Here is a 20,697-nt window from a genome sequence, read left to right on the forward strand (position 1 = left end):
TGCAATTACTATAATAAGTATTTACAGGTCTGGAGGAAATTGTAGGGCTTCTACTCTGCAACTTGAGGACCTGTTGAAAAAGCTTCATAAACCGGCTACGAAAACAGTCCTGTGTGGGGACTTTAACATTGATTTCCGGATAAACAGTAAGGACAAAAATTTGGTTCTTGATACTTTATCACCATATGGTCTAGAACAATATGTCTTTGAACCGACCAGAGTCTGCGGTAAGTCAAAAACGACCATTGATAATATCTTCATATCGAACAATTTCAACAAAGCCAGTACTCATATCATCGAAAACGATATCACAGATCATTACGGGCAGTTGCTCCAAATTAATGGTTTAATTAATAAATTAAACGACAATAAAAAATGCATAGTTTATAAAAGAAATTTCTGAAAAAAAAATATAGAAAAATTTCAGAATCTGTTACAATCGGAATCATGGAGTGACGTTTATAACAATTCGGGACCAAAAAAATTCCAAAAATTTTTTCAACTATTTGACTACTATTTTGATTTGGCGTTCCCAAACCAAGAAAAAGAAATCAATATAAAAAAAAAACATCCACCCAAAACCTTGGCTTAATAATGAAATTATTGCCAGTAGCCGAAGATTACAAGATATGCATAAAATCACAAAAATTTACCCTGAGGTTCTAAAACACAACAATATCCTTCAAAATCAACATAAAATTATAGTCAAAAAAACAAAAAAAGATTATTATGACAATATTCTAAAAACATCGATGAATATAGGTAAGGATGCTTGGAAAATAATAAATTCGCATCGTCCTAATAGCAAAATAAATAATTTACCAGACACATTAGAAAATTCTTAAAATGAAAATATAACAGGTTGTTTAAATGTAGCAAATAGTTTCAATTCCTTTTTTATTAATTCAATACAGGATATAACAAAAACTTTTAAAAATACCCGTAATGATAACACAAATAGACTACAAAATATTCCATTTAATAAGTATTTGCAGATAAAAATGATCACAATGGAGACAGGGCGGGTGGGCGGGCTTATATTTTGCCTGTTTGTTTTATCATGGTATAGACTTCTTTTCACAACAAGAAGCTTAAAGCATGTTTAAAATGGAAAATTTGTATAAGGAAAATGCAATTAGACTCCGCCCCATAATTGCAAAATTCCTTATTCCTTGCAAAAATGGATATCTTAACCATGTTTTAAGTTTCTTGTCCTGAAAAGACGACTACATATATTATGTCCTTCTATGGAGTGGGAATGGAAACTAATAGAATCTAGGATGTGCAAATAGTAAAAAAAGCGCTAATCCTAAATTTTTTGTTTTACTATTTGCTACTGGAACTATAAAAAATGCTATATTTCAGTTGACGATTTTCGAAAAACGACAAAAATGTTTGAAGAAACCAAGCCGAAAATGATATTTGGATGTGTAAATCTACAAGAAAATGGCAAACTAATTTTCGAAAATGGTTGAAAAAAGGTTGAAAATGTCAAAATCAGTCATTATTTATACAATGCTTGCCCCGCCCACCCGCCCTTATTTTCTTGGAAGATATGCCATCTGCCAAAAACAGTCTTATCTTATTAAGTACTAGTCCCGCCCACCCCGAGTCTTATCATTCTAAAGACTAATTTTATTTCTGCGCAGAATAAGATCATTCATTATATTCAAACCGAATGAAATTAATCACTGAAATGAAGCCAGGGTGGGTGGGCGGGGCTAATTATATCCTTCAATGGAGTGGGAATGGAAACTAATAGAATCTAGGAGGTGCAAAAAGTAAAAAAAATCCGCTCGTCCTAAATTTTTTGTTTCAGTATTTGCTACTGGAACTATAAAAAGTTCTATATTTCAGTTGACGATTTTGTTAAAAGGATAGAAATGTTCGAAGAAACGAAGCCGAAATTGATATCGGGATGTGTAAATCTACAAGAAAATGGCAAGCTAATTTTCGAAAATGGTTGAAAAATGGTTGAAAATGTCAAAATCAGTCATATTTTATAAAAAGCTAGCCCCGCCCACCCGCCCTTATTTTCTTGGAAGATACGCCATCTGCCAAAAACAGTCTTATCTTATTAAGTACTAGCCCCGCCCACCCTTAGTCTTGTCGTTCTAAAGATCAATTTTATTTCTGCTCAGAATAAGATCATTCTTTACATACAGACCGGATAAAATTAATCACTGAAATAAAGACAGGGTGGGTGGGCGGGGCTAATTATGTCTTTCTATGGAGTGAGAATGGAAACGAATAGAATCTAGGGTGTGCAAGAGGTAAAAAAAATCGCTAATCCTAAATTTTTTGTTTTACTATTTCCTACTGGAACTATAAAAAATCCTATATTTCAGTTGACGATTTTGGAAAAACGACAGAAATGTTTGAAGAAACGAAGCCGAAAATGATATTTGGATGTGTAAATCTACAAAAAAATGGCAAACTGATTTTCGAAAATTGTTGAAAAAAAGGTTGAAAACTTCAAAATCAGTCATTTCTTATAAAATGCTAGCCCCGCCCACCCGCCCTTATTTTTTTGGAAGATATGTCCTTTGTCAAAAACAGTCTTATCTTATTAAGTACTATCCCCGCACATCCCCTCTCTTCTCATTCTAACGACTAACTTTATTAAATTTATAAATTAACATATTCCTATATGTCGTGATTTATGAATCCGTGTTGAGTTTTTATCTTTAGCAACCAGATTTTTGAAAAAAATCAATCTTGTATAGCAATATGTTACAATTTAACTTTGAAATTGTAAAACCGAATGCTCTGAAAACTTGTAAGCTTTTTAAGACTACCGTAAAATCTTGAGATTCTAGGTGTTCCTGTTTGGAAAGAATTTGAAAGTGCTTTAGAGCCTCTAGTGTCCTTTCCTATAATAATTTAGTGAAATTTCTTATAGGATATGTCATTTGTCAAAGTCGGTCTTATTTTAACAGGTACTAAACCCCGCGCACCCGCTCCCTGTTTTCTTAGAGGATCTCTCATTTGCCAAAGTCACTCTTATCTTAGCAAGTACTAACTTAATTTCTACTCAATGTTTTTAGATCCTGTAGTAATACCAGAGGTATATTACATTATTTCATCTGTGGCTAATAAAAAATCGAAAGGACTAGATGGGATACCGTATTATTTATTAAAATATGCTCCTCAAACCACAATAGCTGTGTTAACAAATTTAATAAATACTTCATTTAGTACGGGAATTTTCCCAGATGAGCTCAAAACAGCAATAATTGTACCTATACATAAAAAAGGTAATACATCAAAAATGAATAATTACAGAGCTGTTGCATTGTTGTCAATTTTTTCAAAAATTTTTGAAAAGGCCTTTTATCGTAGATTATATTCCTTCATAGAAAGACACAATATTCTAAGTGACAAACAATTTAGTTTTAAAAAAGGAGGAAGAACACAAGATGCTATTGTGTCAAAGTTAATGGAGATATTTGATTCTTTAGATGATAGAAAGAAAGTAGTAGGGATATATTTTGACCTAAGCCGTGCATTTGATACTTTGAATCATAACCTCATATGTGATAAACTGGAAGCATACGGAATCAGAGGTGTAGCTTTACAATGGGTAAAAAATTATTTAACAGGACGACAACAGGTGGTAAAAGTTACTTACAATCAGAGACCTATTTATCAGATAAAAAAGCCATTAGCACCGGCGTACCTCAGGGCAGCATATTGGGCCCGGTCCTTTTTATAATCTTTATTAATGATTGTATACATTCCCAAAAGAACTATTCATTACGACTATTTGCAAATGATTCATCTGCAATTGTTACATCTAATGATATAGCATCCTTAAGTGTTCATGGAAGTAAATGTGTTTTAAGTATGGAATCGTATTGCTCTAAAAACTTTTTATCTCTGAATAAAGACAAAACATCATATTTGCAGTTTTCGGCTTATCCTAGGCAAAAACACTTTAGCGTATTAATTAAATCCACTACAGCTTCAGTAAAACATAATAATGTTGTAAATTTTTTAGGTGTGACTGTGGATGAACATTTAACTTGGGAACCTCATATCGATATAGTAGTTAAAAAACTGACTAGCCTGTGCTTCTGTATAAGGCAGTTAAAAGAAAACGTAAATGTGTCAACACTTATGAAATATTATCATGGATGTATAAACCCTTACCTTTCGTACGGAATTATGTGCTGGGGCAACTCAGTATTTGTAAATAGAATTTTTATTATGCAAAAAAAATTCTTAGATTGATTTTTAATCTACCACAAAGAGGTTTATGTCGTCAACTTTTTATAAAACATAAAATATTAACAATACCCAGCATATATGTTTTGGAATGCATTGGATATGTAAAACGAAATCTACATATGTTCAAGACTAATGGTGATATAAATAAGTACCAAACAAGAATGAGCCATAAATTATATAATAAAAAATGTAATCTTACATTAGTACAACAAGGTCCTCGAGAGGTAGTGGTGAGACTGTACAATCATCTGCCAGAAAATATTAAAGTAATCAATAATGACAAAAAAATTATTAAATCCGTGAAAGTTTTGTTAACGGAAAAAGCTGTCTACTCAAAGAATGAATTCCTTACTATGTAGGTGTTTATATGTATGTTAGTACGTTTATATGTGCATCTCTGTTTTTTGTATTTTTATATTATTATTTAATAAATTTGACAAGTCTAATGATTGCAATTGTACGCAGCCCTTACAGACAATAAATTATTATTAAATTATTAAATAATGTGGTTCGCCCCCCTTTAAATTCAAACTGTTCCCTAGAATATGCCAAAAGAGTATCTACAGTGAAATATTCGTTTTTTTCATTAAGTTGCGAAATTTGTCGTTGCAGGTCTTTCCGAAACATATAATTTGTAAATAAATCCGTTGGTTGTCGCTTGCCAGGTAGTGATGTTTTTAAATTTTGGTCCCCTGTTGATAAAATTTTCGCTACAGTTGATTTTAAATTGCTTGTCTAACATATTTTAAACATATATATTATGTTGTCACTTCCTTTTCTGGAACTTCCACGAAAAACTTGTATACTTTTTTCCTTATAAAATCTTTGTTTTGCCGTTTCTAGTGACTTTCTTGCGATTTTTTCCCGAAAATGAACCCGATCTTCACATTCTTGTTCGACTCATTGACCCCACACAAAAATTTTGCATACAACACGTGCACGCGTGGAACCTTGATACTTCGCATAAAAAGTTCCGTCTCATAATCAAAACAAAATTATTGGCAGTTTTTTTGTGAAATAGGTATATTAAAAAGGCGATCTAAAAAACATTTAAAAAAACAGAAACCTTATATTTCCTGTTAGGCAACATCGCAACCCAGTCTTAAGAATGTTGAATCGAGACGCAGATCGCCTGTTTGACAAAGCGGCAAAAATATTTAACAGTAGTGGAAAAAAGTTAAGTGAAGACGTGCTTCGGCTGCAAGAATGGCTCGAAACGCAACCCCACCTTCCAAACATGTTGGGTATGTTTTTAAACAAATTTAGCAATGTTTTTGACTTTTTTTTAAGATGGACACGCCCTTCGGAATTTTTTGATTCTGAACAAGTGCAGTATCGAAATTGCTAAACAAAAAATCGACAATTATTATTCGGCTAGGGCAAAAGTGCCAGAAGTGGCCAACGAAATGAATCCGAAGCTGCCTTATCATAAGGAATTTAATAGTATGGTGTAAGTTATTAAACTATGAATTATTACCCATATACACAAAAAGGTAAACTTATTAATTGTAGATACTTAGTTGATCACCCCCAATTAACAGACGACATGTACAAACTCACATTTTTCAAAGCAAAAGGAGAAACTGTATCACCCAACTATAAACCGGTTAATTTTATGAGAAAAATAACTACTATGGCGGAGTTAAAATTGCGACATGACGTCATGTATGGAGACATTTTTGTCGTAGATTGCAAAGGATTCACTTTAAATGTCGCTCTGAGAATCACACCTATGATGTTTTACAAAGTTGCCGTTGTTCTTTACGATGTAAGACGTAAAAAACCTATGTAGCGATTTCAAAAAATTGCTATTCCAATTTTAGGGAGTTATGTCTTCTCGTATCAAAGCTGTACACTTGGTAAATATGGCGCCACCGTTAACTAAAATATTAAATATTGGAAAAAGCTTCATAAAACCGAAACTATTTCAAAGGGTAAGTACAAACACTAGAAACAACGTTATAAAGTTTACTTTGTTACATTTTAAAGATTCATATTCATCCAGAGGAAGATTGTTTGAAGAAAGTCATTCCTTTGAATTTGCTGCCTACTGACTACGGCGGCGAAGGACTATCTTTGCAACAACTAGACGGTAAGTTTTGAAAGAATAAATCGTAAATAAATACAAAGTTTGTAGATGCACTGGAGGCAAAATACTCACAAAATCAAGAACTGTTTGATCGCTTGGACGAAATTAAAATAGATGAGAAACTGAGACCTCAGAAACTGAAAGATGACAATACTCTAGGTTTCTACGGCAGCTTTACTAAACTTGAAATCGACTGAAGCATCCGATTCAAAAACAATGTTGTTTGTATTAATAAATATTTACCTTACAAACTGAATTAATGTCTCGATCAACGTACAGCGTAACTCCATGACCCAATTCTAAATTTTAATAGCAGCGGGATTTCACAACCAGTTTATTAATAACACGTAACATACAGTAAGAGAAACCTTGACACCTAAAAAAGGGTCGTCCATTTAAAAATAAAGTACAGTTAATTACTATATTTATATGTCAACGAACTTTTACGTATAATGAATTATAAAATACATATATATTTGTGGTTAAACAACATCATAACTCACACGTCGACGATATCTTTGACACGGTTGCAAAAATATTTAACAGTAGTGAAATAGCGTTGAATGAAGATGTGCTTCCTTTGCAAGAATGGCTCGAAACACAACCACACTTTCCAAAATTGTTGGGTAAGTTTTTCGTTACATTAAACACTATTTTACAACTTTTTTTAAAGACGAACACCCCCTGAATGAAATGACAAGTACAGACTCATCATTTTTTCTATATTTTAGATAGGATTTATTACGCAAACTTTTCACGTGACGTCATCAATTTTTTAGAGGGGATAATTAAATATATTGTGATTAAGATTTTATCACGCTTATCATAACTGTAAATCATCTGCAAGATTTCAAAGCATTCAGTTTTGCAGATTTCAAATTAAATATCAAAATGTTTCCTAATTTTGATTTTTTTTCCAAAAATCTGGACGTTTCGGGTAAAATCTCAATCCGGAGTCATAAACTACATGTGTAAAACCATGTTATTTCATGCAATTTAAAACCCGTGTACTATGTACAATTTTGTAGTGACGTCATCACATTAGTGGTGGGGATGATTAGACAAAATCGTTAAAAAAATAAAATTGTGAGAAAAAGTAAGAAGGCAATTTGATCACTTCGCTAAAAAAATTATTCAGACTTTTGTTTTCTAACAATCTCTATAAAGTAAAAACCAGTGGCGTAAAATAGCTTGTTGACTTGAATTTTTCAATTCTTCAACTTTCTCAGTTTTTCAATTATACAACTTTTGAATTTTTCAATTTTTAATTTTTCCATTTTTCGATTTACAGTTTTCCGCTTCGGTTTTTTACTTTCTTTATTTTTTCAATGCATCTTTCTTCAATTTTTTGGATATGCGATTTTTCAGTTTTTCATTTTTGTCTTTAATTTTGATATTTAGCAACCAGTTTTCGATTTTTAATTTTTCATTTCGTCAGATTTTCGATTTGATTTTTGTTTCGGTTTTTTCAGTGGGAAATTTTCCAATTTTTGAAAAACCGAAAAATGTGAAAACGAAAAATTGTCAAAATCGAAAAGGTGGAAAATCTAAAAATTGCAACTCGAAAAAATCAAGAAACGAAAAATCAAAACATTAAAAAACTAAAAATCGAGAGAGTTAAAAATCTATAAAATTAATGATTGGAAGAACTGGAATGCGGAAGAAACGATTTCTAAATCGAAAAATTATAAAATTATCAAAATTGTAAAGTCGAAAAACTGTAACATTGAATGATAAAAAATCGAAAAAATGCAAAATTAAAAAAGGAAAAATTCTAAAAACGTGAATCGAAAAGGTGAAAAATTTTAAAAATTATGTTTATTACATATTTAAAATGAAACCTAGAAAAACTGCAAATCGAAAATTTTAAGAAATAAAAAACTAAAGCACAGAAAAATATTTGCAAAATCAAAAAATGGAGAAACAAAAAAATGGGAAAGTTGAAATTGAAAAAAAAATAATATCGAAACACTGAAAACTCGAGAAACTCGAATCGAAAAATTGAGAAATCTAAAAACTGAAAAATTCAAAAATTGGAAAGTGGAAAAACTAAAATATTTAAATTTGTTTTAATTGTCTACTTTTCTGATTTTACAACTTTTGGACGTTTCAATTCGTGTATTTTTCAATTTTGTTTCTTCATTTTTTAGACTTCGATTTAAAATTTTCCAACTTTTCAATTTTTCGATTCGTTTCATTTCTTCATATTGTCGATTTCCAATTTTTTGTTTCGGTTTTTTATTTTCTTTATTTTTACAATTTATCGGTTCTAATACCCTGATCTTACAATTTTTATTTTTTCAGTTGTAATTTTTCGGTTTTCAGTTTTTCAACTTTTAAGTTATTTCATTTTTAGTCTTTTCAATTTAAGATTTTTCAGTCTCTAGATTTTTCAATTTTTCGATTCTCCGGTTGTTTGATTTGCAGTTGATCGATTTTCTACTTTGTCTATTTTGCGATTTCTCATTTATCAGTTTTTTGTTTTTCAATTCATCGATTTTAAAAAGTGAAAAAATTGAAAAATCTAAGCAAAAAATGGGAAAGTTGCAAAATTGTAAAATTGAAAAACCAAAATAAAAAAATGGAAAAGGATAAAACGAAATTGAAAATAAAGAACTTGAAAATTTGAAGAAACGAAAAATTAAAAAATTATAAATTGAAAACTGGAGAAAGTTGAAATCAAAAAATTGCAAAATCTATAAAATGAAGAAACAAAAAAATGAAAAACGAAATTGAAAAAAACCAAAATCGAAACACTAAAAACTCGAAGAAACTCGAATCGAAAAATTGCGAAATCTAAAAATTGAAAAATTCAAAAATTGGAAAGTGGAAAAACTGAAAATTTTTTCAATTCTTCTTTTCTTCAATTGTATTAGATTTTTTTTAATTCTTCGATTCTTCAATTTTGTTTCTTCATTTTTTAGACTTTGCAGATTTCGATTTAAAATTTTCCAACTTCTCAATTTTTCGATTCGTTATTTTTTCATTTCTACATCTTCTCGATTTGCAGTTTTTTGTTTCGGTTTTTTATTTTCTTTATTTTTACAATTTATCGGTTCTAATACCCTGATCTTACAATTTTTATTTTTTCAATTGTAATTTTCCGGTTTTCAATTTTTCAACATTTTTAGTCTTTTCAATTTAAGATTTTTCAGTCTCTAGATTTTTCAATTTTTCGATTCATCGGTTGTTTGATTTGCAATTGATTGATTTTCTACTTTCTCTATTTTGCGATTTCTCATTTATCAGTTTTTTGATTTTCAATTCATCGATTTTAAAAAGTGAAAAAATTGAAAAATCTAAGCAAAAAAATGGGAAAATTGCAAAATTGTAAAATTGAAAAACCAAAAATAAAAAAATGAAAAAGTATACAACGAAATTGAAAAATCTAAAAATTGAAAATAAAGAACGTGAAAATTTGAAGAAACGAAAGATTAAAAAATTATAAATTGAAAACTGGAGAAAGTTGAAATCAAAAAATTGCAAAATCTAAAAAATGAAGAAACAAAAAAATGAAAAACGAAATTGAAAAAACCAAAATCGAAACACTAAAGACTCGAAGAAACTCGAATCGAAAAATTGCGAAATCTAAAAATTGAAAAATTGTAAAGTGGAAAAACTGAAAAATTTTTCAATTCTTCTTTTCTTCAATTGTATTAAATTTTTTAATTCTTCGATTCTTCAATTTTGTTTCTTCATTTTTTAGACTTTGCGGATTTCGATTTAAAATTTTCCAACTTCTCAATTTTTCGATTCGTTATTTTTTCATTTCTACATATTCTCGATTTGCAGTTTTTTGTTTCGGTTTTTTATTTTCTTTATTTTTACAATTTATCGCTTCTTTAACATCCTGATCTTACAATTTTTATTTTTTCAATTGTAATTTTCCGGTTTTCAATTTTTCAACATTTTTAGTCTTTTCAATTTAAGCTTTTTCAGTCTCTAGATTTTTCAATTTTTCGATTCTTTGGTTGTTTGATTTGCAGTTGATTGATTTTCTACTTTCTCTATTTTGCGATTTCTCATTTATCAGTTTTTTGATTTTCAATTCATCGATTTTAAAAAGTGAAAATATTGAAAAATCTAAGCAAAAAAATTTGAAAGTTGCAAAATTTGCAAATTGAAAACCCAAACATGAAAAATTGAAAAAATTAAAGTTGCGAAAACGAAAAATTATGAAACCGAAACTTTGAAAAATGGTGGTATCAAAGAATTGATTACGATAAGCTTAAAACGTTTGCAAGAGCCAAAGCATTATAAGTTATACAATTTTGATTTGAATCAAGTACGAACTACGTAATTGACTAACCAGTTTTGTATCAAATTTAAATAACAATCTCAAAAAAAGACGGAGATTACAAACGTTGCAGTGTAATTAATATTAAAATAACACATTAAAAAGTCTAATCAAACAACTGCAAAACTCAACTTCCTTGACTTAAAGCCGAACAAGAGACGACCTCATTACCATAAATTTTGCTGACATACAAAACTCAACTCAATAGTGTCTGGAATTACGGACCGATCTCTTCACAAGATGACCACTCAAGACCTAGAGCCCATGTTCGACAGGGCCGCCAGACAGTTCAACAGCAACCTCAAAGCCCTAGACGAAGACGTACTTCGTTTGGAATAATGGCTGAACACGCAACCGCAGCTCCCGAAACTGTTAGGTACGTCTTTGTGCACCAATTTAACCAAAAATTTTCATTTTCTCTCCAGACAAAAACTCTCTTCGGAATTTTGTAATCCTCAACAAGTGCAGCATCGAAATAGCCAAGCAGAAGATCGACAACTATTTTTCCATCCGGGCAAAATTGCCCGAAATAGCCCTCGGGATAAACCCGAAGCTGCCCTACCACAGGATGTTCAACGAGGCGGCGTACTCTGACACCATGGTTGTTCGTATTGACATACTAATGATACGTTTTTAGATTCCTGGTCGAACACCCCCAGTTCACCGACGAAATGTACAGACTTACGTTCTTCCAAGTGAAGGGAGAAAACCTACCAGAGTCCTACGACCCCATCAACTTTGTCAAAAAATTCCACACGATCCAAGAAATGCGGCTGAGGGACGACGTTATGTGTGGGGACGTTGTGGTCGTTGATTACCGAGGGTTCCCGTTGAGCATCGCCCTTAAAGTCACACCGATGCTAGTCTACAAAACCCTGCTATTGTATGAAGTAGGATAACAAGACAATTTTTAATAATAACAAAATAACATTTTTTTTTATTGTAGGGAATTTTCTCTGCGCGTCTCAAAGCCATCCACTCTATTAACACGGCACCATACATTATGAACATTGTTCGTGCTTTAAAAAGTGTTATCAAACCAAAAGTGTTCGAGAGAGTAAGTGCAAACGTTCAAAAACTAAGTGACGCTGATTGTGATTTTTTAAAGCTGTATTTTCACCCGGACCTGGATAGCCTGAAGAAAGTCATTCGTCCGGATTTACTTCCTGTCGACTTTGGTGGCGAAGGATTATCTTTACAAGAACTAGAAGGTAATTCGGGTGAAAATTCGTACGAAAAATTTACTTTAATGTTGGAGATGCACTAGAAGAAAAATACAGGAAGACCCAAGACCTGTTTGACCACATTGATGAAATTAAGGTGGATGAGAGCCTTCGCCCTCAGAAACTGGAAGATAGCGACTTTTTGGGTTACTATGGTAACTTTAAAAAGCTCGAAATCGATTAATAGTCTCGGTAGATGATACTTTATGTGTGGATTTCTCTAGGGTTTAGTTAGATGTATAAGTCACACATAATTTAGATGGAGTATTTAGTAGGTGTAAGGTAAAATCAATATAAAATTCGAGTTTTTAGCTATAAAATCGTACTTCCTCTTGAGCTCCATATACCACTTTATTCCATTCTCTTTTGTTTTTCGCAAAGGATTTCCCATCCTAGGTTCCTTTTCCTCAGTATCTTTGCCATTTCGTCATTCCATGTAAGTTTTGGACTTACTAATCATTCGACTTTTCGATTCTTTAATTTTTCATTTGTTCAAATTTTCGATTTTTCAATGTTCCGGTTATATAATTTTTCCGTTTCCTCAATTTAAATTTTCTTAGTTTTTTGTTTCTTCAATTTTGCGAATATCAGATTTTCGTTTCGATTTCTTATTTTCTTTATTTTTTTTAATTTTTCCGTTTTTCAGTGTCGCAATTTTCTAACTGTTTGTTTTTCTATGCGAAATTTTTCGATTTTTGAAAAAGCGAAAAAAAGTGGAAAATCTAAAAATTGCAAATCGAAGAACTGAAAAAACGAAAAAATGAATCGAATCGAAAAATTGGAAAACCCAATCACCGTAAAATCGAAAAATTATAGAATCGTTAAAATTGTGTAAAGTCGAAAACTGTGACACTGAATGATCGAAAAATTGAAAACTTATATACAGAGAAATTGAGAAATTAAAAACTGAAAAATCGAATAAATGCACAGTTTTAAAATCTAATAACGAAAAAATTAAAAATTCTAAATCGTCAATCGAAAATTTGAAGAAAAAAATTGTAAAATCGATAAAAAAATAAAATTAAAAAACACTGCAAATCGAAAAGTTGAAAAAACAAAAAATTATAAAATCGAAACACTAAAAATTCGAATTGAAAAATCTAAATTTATAGACCTCTTTTCATGTTTAAATTTTTCTGTTGTCCGATTTTCCAACTTTTGGATGTTTCAATTTTTCGATCTGCAATTTTACGAGTATTCAGTTCTTTAAATTTTTGGATTTTTCGAGTTTCCATATTTTAAATTTTTTAACTTTTCGATTTTATAATTCTTCTTTTTTTCAATTTTTCATCTGCAATTTTTCTAGTTTTCATTTTAAATTTGTATCATAATTTGAAATAATATTTAAAATTTTTCACTTTGTCATTATTTGATTTTTCAATTATTTACTCAATGTTCAGTTTTTCGACTTTTTGACGATTCTATAATTTTTCGATTTGACAATTCTTGGGTTTCCAATTTTCCAGTTCATTAATTTTTTCAAATTTTGAGGTTTCTCGATTTTTAGTTTTTCAATGTTTCGATTTTTCGTTTCTTCAGTTCTTCGATTTGCAATTTTTCGATTTTCCACTTTTTCATTTATTAGTTTTTCGAATTTTCAATTTTCTCCAATTTTATACTTTTTTGATATTTAATTTTTCGTTTTTTAAAAGTCAAAAAACTGAAAAATCGAAAAAAATGAAAATTGTAAAACTGAAAAAATAAAGAAACAAAAAATGAAACATTAATACATTGGAAATCGAAAAATTGAAAAAACACAAAACTGAAAAACTTTAAACTGAAAAAACAAAAAATTATAAAATCGAAACATTGAAAACTCGGGAAACTCGAATTTAAAAATTTAAATTTGGAGACCTATTTTCATTTTTAAATTTTTCTGTTTTTCGGTTTTCCAACTTTTGGATGTTTCAATTTTTCGATCTACAATTTTACGAGTATTCAATTCTTAACTTTCAATTTTTATATCTTTCAATTTTTCAGTTCTTCAATTTCTCGATATGGAGTTTTTCGTTTCGGTTTTTATTTATTTTATTTTTTCAATGTTCTGAATCTTTAATTTTGGATTTTTCAAGTTTTCAACTTTTATTTTTTTTAATTCTTCGATTTTACAATGCTTCATTTATTCAATTTTTTATCCGCAGTTTTTCTAGTTTTCATTTTAAATTTGTATTATTTACAATATTTCAAATTTTTCACATTGTCATTATTTGATTTTTCAATTATTCACTCAGTGTTACAGTTTTTCGACTTTGACGATTCCATAATTTTTCGATTTTACAATTCTTGGGTTTCCAATTTTTCTTTCCAATTTTCTAATTCATTAATTTTTTCCAATTTTGAGGTTTATCGATTTTTAGTTTTTCAATGTTTCGATTTTCGTTTCTTCAGTTCTTCGATTTGTAATTTTTCAATTTTACAATTTTTCATTAATTAGTTTTTCGATTTGCAACTTTTCGATTTTACAACTTTTCATTTATTAGTTTTTCGATTATTCAATTCTTTCCAATTTTATACTTTTTTGATATTTAATTTTTCGTTTTTAAAATGTCCAAAAATTGAAAAATCGAAAAAAAGTGAAAATTGTAAAACTGAAAAAATAAAGAAATTAAAAATGAAAAATTAAAAATTGCGAATCGAAAAATTGAAAAAACACAAAATTGAAAAACTTGAAACTGAAATAAGAAAAAATTATAAAATCGAAATACTGAAAACTCGGGAAACTCGAATTGAAAAATTTAAATTTGAAGACCAGCTATCATTTTTAAATTTTTCTGTTTTCCGATTTTCCAATTTTTGGAAGTTTCAACTTTTCGATCTGCAATTTCACAAGTATTCAGTTCTTAACTTTCAATTTTTTTATTTTTCAATTTTTCATTTCTTCGATTTCTCGATATGCAGTTTTTCGTTTCGGTTTTAATTTACTTTATTTTTTCAATGTTTTGATTTTTTTATTTTGTGTTTCTCGATGTAAAAATTTTTCAGTTTTCCGATTTTTCGAGTTTTCAACTTTAATTTTTTTTAATTTTTCGATTTTACAATTCTTCATTTTTTCAATTTTTCATCTACAGTTTTTCCAGTTTTCATTTTAAATTTGTATTACTTATAATATTTAAAAATTTTCACTTTGTCATTAATTGATTTTTCAATTATTCACTCAATGTTACAGTTTTTCGACTTTTTGACGATTCTATAATTTTTCGATTTTACAATTCTTGGGTTTCCAATTTTTCGTTTCGATTCGTTTTCTCTTCTTTCCAATTTTCCAATTCATTACTTTTTTCCAATTTCGAAGTTTCTCGATTTTTTATTTTTCAATGTTTCGATTTTCGTTTCTCCAGTTCTTCGATTTGGAATTTTTCGGTTTTACAATTTTTCATTTATTAGTTTTTCGTTTTTTCAATTTTTTTCAATTTTATACTTTTTTGATATTTAATTTTTCGTGTTCAAAATGTCCAAAAATTGAAAAATCGAAAAAAGTGAAAATTCTAAAATTGAAAAAATAAAACAAAAAATAAAAAATGAAAAAATTGCAAATCGAAAAGTTGAAAAAACAGAAAAGTGAAAAACTTGAAACTGAAAAAACAAGAAATTATAAAATCGAAACATTGAAAACTCGGGAAACTCGAATTGAAAAATTTTAATTTGAAGACTTATTACCATTTTTAAATTTTTCTGTTTTCCGATTTTCCAACTTCTGGATGTATCAATTTTTCGAGCTGCAATTTCACGAGTATTCAGTTCTTAACTTTTAATTTTTATATTTTCCAATTTTTCATTTCGGTTTTTATTTACTTTATTTTTTCATTTATTCGCATTTTCAATGTTATGATTTTTTAATTCTGTTTTTCTCGAAGTAAAATTTTTCAATTTTTGGATTTTTCGAGTTTTCAACTCGATCTTACGATTCTTCATTTTTTCAATTTTTCATCTGCAATTTTTCTAGTTTTCATTTTAAATTTGTATTATTTATAATTTTTAAAATTTTTCACTTTGTCATTATTTGATTTTTCAATTATTCACTCAGTGTTACAGTTTTTCGACTTATTTGACGATTCTATAATTTTTCGATTCTACAATTCTTCCAATCCAAAAATTGACAATCAAGAACTTGAAAAATTGAAACATCAAAAATTGAGAAAGATCGAAAATTAAAAAATGGGAAAATTTAAAAATCGAGGAATTGAAAAATCAAAGATTGAAAATTTGAAGATTTTTTTTATTTAACGAAAAATTATAAAATCGAAAGAAACATTGAACAAATAAAGGAAACGAAAAAACGAAAAATTGTGATATAAAATCGAGAAAATGAAAATCAAAAAAACGGGAAGATGAAAAATCAAAATCAGGAACTCGAAAAAGTGAGAAAAGGAAAAATTGAAGAATTAAAAACCGAGAAAGTGAAATTTCGAAAAATGAAAAATTGTAACATCGAAAAATTGCAAAATTGGAACACTGAAAAAAGTAAAGCTGAAAATGTTGCTTTACCTTCTTATTACATATATTGAAATAATATTTATTAATGTAAGTTTTGGAGATGACGACGTCCCATTGTTGGTGAGGATGGTTATACAAACACACAGACAGACGAAAACGGGAGACCTATTTTTAAAATCACGTAGAAGAACAACATAATTAACTAACTGGTTTATATTAAATTTAAATAACGATTTAAAAAAAGAAAAAACAAGAAGATGAAACAACTCAAGGTGTTCTAGTTGCAGTTTGTTAATATAAAACCAATCAACTACAAGTTAAAAAAAAAGGTCCCCAACGACTCTCTGGCCTTCGCCATGTAACACATTAAAGAGTCCAATCGAACAACTGCATAATGCACATTCCTTAGCCAAAAGCCGAACAAGAATAAATTTGGCTGATCCACGAAATTCTAGTCAATTAATAGCGTCTGGGAGTGCGGACCGATCTCTCCAAAAGATGACCACTCAAGACCTAGAGCCCATGTTCGACAGGGCCGCCAGACAGTTCAACAGCAACCTCAAAGCCCTAGACGAAGACGTACTTGGTTTGGAAGAATGGCTGAACACGCAACCGCACCTCCCGAAACTGTTTGGTACGTCTTTGTGTACCAATTTAACGAAAAATTTTCATTTTCTCTCCAGACAAAAACTGTCTTCGGAATTTTCTAATCCTCAACAAGTGCAGTATCGAAATAGCCAAGCAGAAGATCGACAACTATTTTTCCATTCGGGCAAAATTGCCCGAAATAGCCCTCGGGATAAACCCGAAGCTGCCCTACCACAGGACGTTCAACGAGGCGGCGTACTCCAACACCATGGTTGTTCGTATTGACATAATAATGATACGTTTTTAGATTCCTGGTCGAACACCCCCAGCTCACCGACGAAATGTACAGACTTACGTTCTTCCAAGTGAAAGGAGAAAGCCTACCAGAGTCTTACGAGCCCATCAACTTTGTCAAAAAATTCCACACGATCCAAGAAATGCGGATGAGGGACGGCGTTATGTGTGGGGACGTTGTGGTCGTTGATTACCGAGGGTTCCCGTTGAGCATCGCCCTTAAAGTCACACCGATGCTGGTGTACAAAACCCTGTTATTGTATGAAGTAGGATAACAAGAAGAGTTTTAATAATAATAATAATAATTCGGTCCATTTTAGCGAATTCTATCTGCGCGTCTCAAAGCCGTCCACTCTATTAACACGGCACCATACATTATGAACATCGTTCGTGCTTTAAAAAGTGTTATCAAACCAAAAGTGTTCGAGAGAGTAAGTGCAAACGCTCCAAAACTAAGTGACGCTGATTGTGATTTTTTAAAGCTACATTTTCACCCGGACCTGGATAGCTTGAAGAAAGTCATTCGTCCGGATTTACTTCCTGTTGACTTTGGTGGCGAAGGATTATCTCTGCAAGAACTAGAAGGTAATTCGGGTGAAAATTCGTACGAAAAATTTTACTTTAACGTTGTAGATGCACTAGAAGAAAAATACAGGAAGAACCAAGACCTGTTTGACCGTATTGATAAAATTAAAGTGGATGAGAGCCTTCGCCCTCAGAAACTGGAGGATAGTGACTTTTTAGGTTTCTATGGTAACTTTAAAAAGCTCGAAATCGATTAATAGTCTCGGTAGATGATACTTTATGTATGGATTTCTCTAGGGTTTAGTTAGATGTATTAGTTACACATAATTTAGATGGAGTATTTGGTTATACGTATATCTACCCGTAGGTGTAAGGTAAAATCAATATAAAATTCGAGTAATCTACATTTTTAGCTATAAAATCATACTTCCTCTTGAGCTCCATATACCACTTTATTCCATTCTCTTTTGTTTTCGCAACGGATTTCCCATCCTAGGTCCATTTTCCTCAGTATCTTTGCCATTTCGTCATTCCATGTAAGTTTTGGACTTACTAATCATTGACTTTTCGATTCTTTAATTTTTCATTTGTTCAAATTTTCGATTTTTCAATGTTGCGGTTATAATTTTTCCGTTTTCTCAATTTAAATTTTCTTAGTTTTTTGTTTCTTCAATTTTGCGTATATCAGATTTTCGTTTCGATTTCTTATTTTCTTTATTTTTTTTTTATTTTTCCGTTTTTCAGTGTCGCGATTTTCTAATTGTTTTTTTTCTTTGCGAAATTTTTCGATTTTTGAAAAAACGAAAAAAAGTCGAAAATCTAAAAATTGCAAATCGAAGAACTGAAAAAACGAAACACGAAACATTAAAAAACTTATAATCCAGCAATTTAAAAAGCGAAAAAATGAATCGAATCAAAAAATTGGAAAACCCAATCACAGTAAAATCGAAAAATTATAGAATCGTTAAAATTGTGTAAAGTCGAAAACTGTGACATTGAATGATCGAAAAATTGAAAACTTAAATAAATACAAAGAAATTGAGAAATTAAAAACTGAAAAATCGAATAAATGCACAGTTATAAAATCCAATAACTGAACAATGAAAAATTCTAAATCGTCAATCAAAAATTTGAAGAAATGAAAAACTAAAGTCCAGAAAAACTAAAAAATTATAAATTGAAAACTGGAGAAATTTGAAATCGAAAAATTGTAAAATCTAAATTTGAAGACCTATCATTTTGAAATTCTGTTTTCCGATTTTCCAACTTTTGGATGTTTCAATTTTTCGATCTGCAATTTCACGAGTATTCAGTTCTTAACTTTTTTATTTACTTTATTTTTTCAATGTTCTGATTCTTTAGTTTTGTTTTTCTCGATGTAAAATTTTTCAATTATCGGATTTCTCGAGTTTTCAACTTTTAAATTTTTTTAATTCTTCGATTTTACAATTCTTCATTTTTTCAATTTTTCATCTGCAATTTTTGTACTTTTCAATTTGAATTTGTATTATTTATAATATTTAATATTTTTTACTGTGTCATTCTTTGATTTTTGGTAGGTCTTAAAATTTAAATTTTTCAATTCGAGTTTCCCGAGTTTTCAATGTTTCGATTTTATAATTTTCTGTTTTTTCAGTTTGAAGTTTTTCAGTTTTGTGTTTTTTCAATTTTTCGATTTCCAATTTATTAATTTTTCATTTTTTGTTTCTTTATTTTTTCAGTTTTACATTTTCATTGTTTTCGATTTTTCTGTTTTTCGATTTTCCAACTTTTGGATGTTTCAATTTTTCGATCTGCAATTTCACGAGTATTCAATTCTTAACTTTCAATTTTTATATTTTTCAATTTTTCAGTTCTTCAATTTATCGATATGCAGTTTTTCGTTTCGGTTTTTATTTACTTCATTTTTTCAATGTTTCGATTCTTTAATTTTGTTTTTCTCGATGTAAAATTTTTCAATTTTTGGATTTTTCGAGTTTTCAACTTTAAATTTTTTTAATTCTTCGATTTTACAATTATTCATTTTTTCAATTTTTCATCTGCAATTTTTCTAGTTTTCGTTTTAAATTTTTATTATTTATAATCTTTAAAATTTTTCACTTTGTCATTATTTGATTTTTCAATTATTACTCAATGTTACAGTTTTTCGACTTTTTGACGATTCTATAATTTTTCTATTTTACAATTCTTGGGTTTCCAATTTTTCGTTTCGATTCGTTTTCACTTCTTTCCAATTTTCCAATTCATTAATTTTTCCAATTTCAATTTCAATTTTTCGATCTGCAATTTCACGAGTTTTCAGTTCTTAACTTTCAATTTTTATGTTTTTCAATTTTTCGTTTTGGTTTTTATTTACTTTATTTTTTCAATTTTTCCCTTTTTCAATGTTCTGATTTTTAAATTCTGTTTTTCTCGATGTTAAATTTTTCAACTTTAATTTTTTTTTTATTCTTCGATTTTACAATACTCCTTTTTTTCAATTTTTCATCCGCAATTTTTGTACTTTTCATTTTAAATATGTATATAATATTTAAAATTTTTCACCTTGTCATTCTTTAATTTTTCAATTTTTCACTCATTGTTACAGTTTTTGACTTTTTGACGATTCCATAATTTTTTGATTTTACAATTCTTGGGTTTCTCGTTTCGATTCGTTTTCTCTTCTTTCCAATTTTCCAATTCATTAATTTTTTCCAATTTTGAGGTTTCTCTGTTTTGATTTTTCGTTTCTTCAGTTGTTTGATTTGCAATTTTTCGATTTCCCACTTTTTGATTTTTAATTTTTCGTCTTTAAAATGTACAAACATTGAAAAATGGAAAAAAAATGAAAATTGTAAAATTGAAAAAACAAAGTAACAAAAAATGAACAATTAAAAAATTGCACATTGAAAACTCGAAAAAATACAAAATTGAAACTTTTGATACTGAAAAAATAAGAAATTACAAATTCGAAACACTGAAAACTCGGGAAACTCGAATTGAAAAATTTAAATTTGAAGACCTGTTTTCATTTTTAA

General features: G+C 29.4%; 4 protein-coding genes across 4 annotated transcripts in view; 3 read left to right on the plus strand and 1 right to left on the minus strand.

The window, feature by feature from the left end:
• Nucleotides 1-20,697, minus strand: part of LOC135123350 (chromosome transmission fidelity protein 18 homolog) — a 156,427-nt gene that overhangs the window by 41,480 nt on the left and 94,250 nt on the right. The gene's annotated exons all lie outside the window — the stretch shown is intronic.
• LOC135122985 (uncharacterized) lies at nucleotides 5,214-6,551 on the plus strand. Its single transcript, XM_064047484.1, has 7 exons — nucleotides 5,214-5,251; nucleotides 5,314-5,474; nucleotides 5,521-5,680; nucleotides 5,743-5,998; nucleotides 6,054-6,164; nucleotides 6,220-6,322; nucleotides 6,368-6,551. The coding sequence occupies exons 2-7, from the start codon at nucleotides 5,339-5,341 to the stop codon at nucleotides 6,514-6,516; spliced, it is 915 nt and encodes a 304-aa protein (XP_063903554.1). The 5' UTR covers nucleotides 5,214-5,251; nucleotides 5,314-5,338; the 3' UTR covers nucleotides 6,517-6,551.
• Nucleotides 10,729-12,106, plus strand: LOC135122986 (alpha-tocopherol transfer protein-like). The gene is made up of 6 exons (XM_064047485.1): nucleotides 10,729-10,992; nucleotides 11,042-11,201; nucleotides 11,254-11,506; nucleotides 11,563-11,673; nucleotides 11,725-11,827; nucleotides 11,875-12,106. Exons 2-6 carry the CDS (start codon nucleotides 11,185-11,187, stop codon nucleotides 12,021-12,023), a joined length of 633 nt encoding a protein of 210 aa, XP_063903555.1. The 5' UTR covers nucleotides 10,729-10,992; nucleotides 11,042-11,184; the 3' UTR covers nucleotides 12,024-12,106.
• Nucleotides 16,608-18,078, plus strand: LOC135122988 (alpha-tocopherol transfer protein-like). Its single transcript, XM_064047487.1, has 6 exons — nucleotides 16,608-16,907; nucleotides 16,957-17,116; nucleotides 17,169-17,421; nucleotides 17,476-17,586; nucleotides 17,638-17,740; nucleotides 17,789-18,078. Exons 1-6 carry the CDS (start codon nucleotides 16,772-16,774, stop codon nucleotides 17,935-17,937), a joined length of 912 nt encoding a protein of 303 aa, XP_063903557.1. The 5' UTR covers nucleotides 16,608-16,771; the 3' UTR covers nucleotides 17,938-18,078.

Source organism: Zophobas morio, unplaced genomic scaffold, assembly GCF_036711695.1.
Source record: "Zophobas morio isolate AGI-343-1 ecotype UQ-CSIRO unplaced genomic scaffold, CSIRO_AGI_Zmor_V1 ptg000006l, whole genome shotgun sequence".
In the NCBI taxonomy this organism is placed as follows: domain Eukaryota; kingdom Metazoa; phylum Arthropoda; class Insecta; order Coleoptera; family Tenebrionidae; genus Zophobas; species Zophobas morio.

What these genes read in the sequence shown, in the direction of transcription:
- LOC135122985 (XM_064047484.1), top strand. Translation starts at nt 5,339, where the DNA reads ATGTTGAATCGAGACGCAGATCGCCTGTTTGACAAAGCGGCAAAAATA. An exon ending in CCACCTTCCAAACATGTTGG is followed by an intron (nt 5,475 to 5,520) that starts GTATGTTTTTAA and finishes CTTTTTTTTAAG; the next exon opens with ATGGACACGCCCTTCGGAAT. An exon ending in AACCGAAACTATTTCAAAGG is followed by an intron (nt 6,165 to 6,219) that starts GTAAGTACAAAC and finishes TACATTTTAAAG; the next exon opens with ATTCATATTCATCCAGAGGA.
- LOC135122986 (XM_064047485.1), top strand. An exon ending in AAACCCTGCTATTGTATGAA is followed by an intron (nt 11,507 to 11,562) that starts GTAGGATAACAA and finishes TTTTTATTGTAG; the next exon opens with GGAATTTTCTCTGCGCGTCT. An exon ending in AACCAAAAGTGTTCGAGAGA is followed by an intron (nt 11,674 to 11,724) that starts GTAAGTGCAAAC and finishes GATTTTTTAAAG; the next exon opens with CTGTATTTTCACCCGGACCT.
- LOC135122988 (XM_064047487.1), top strand. Translation starts at nt 16,772, where the DNA reads ATGACCACTCAAGACCTAGAGCCCATGTTCGACAGGGCCGCCAGACAG. An exon ending in GCACCTCCCGAAACTGTTTG is followed by an intron (nt 16,908 to 16,956) that starts GTACGTCTTTGT and finishes TTTTCTCTCCAG; the next exon opens with ACAAAAACTGTCTTCGGAAT. An exon ending in AACCAAAAGTGTTCGAGAGA is followed by an intron (nt 17,587 to 17,637) that starts GTAAGTGCAAAC and finishes GATTTTTTAAAG; the next exon opens with CTACATTTTCACCCGGACCT.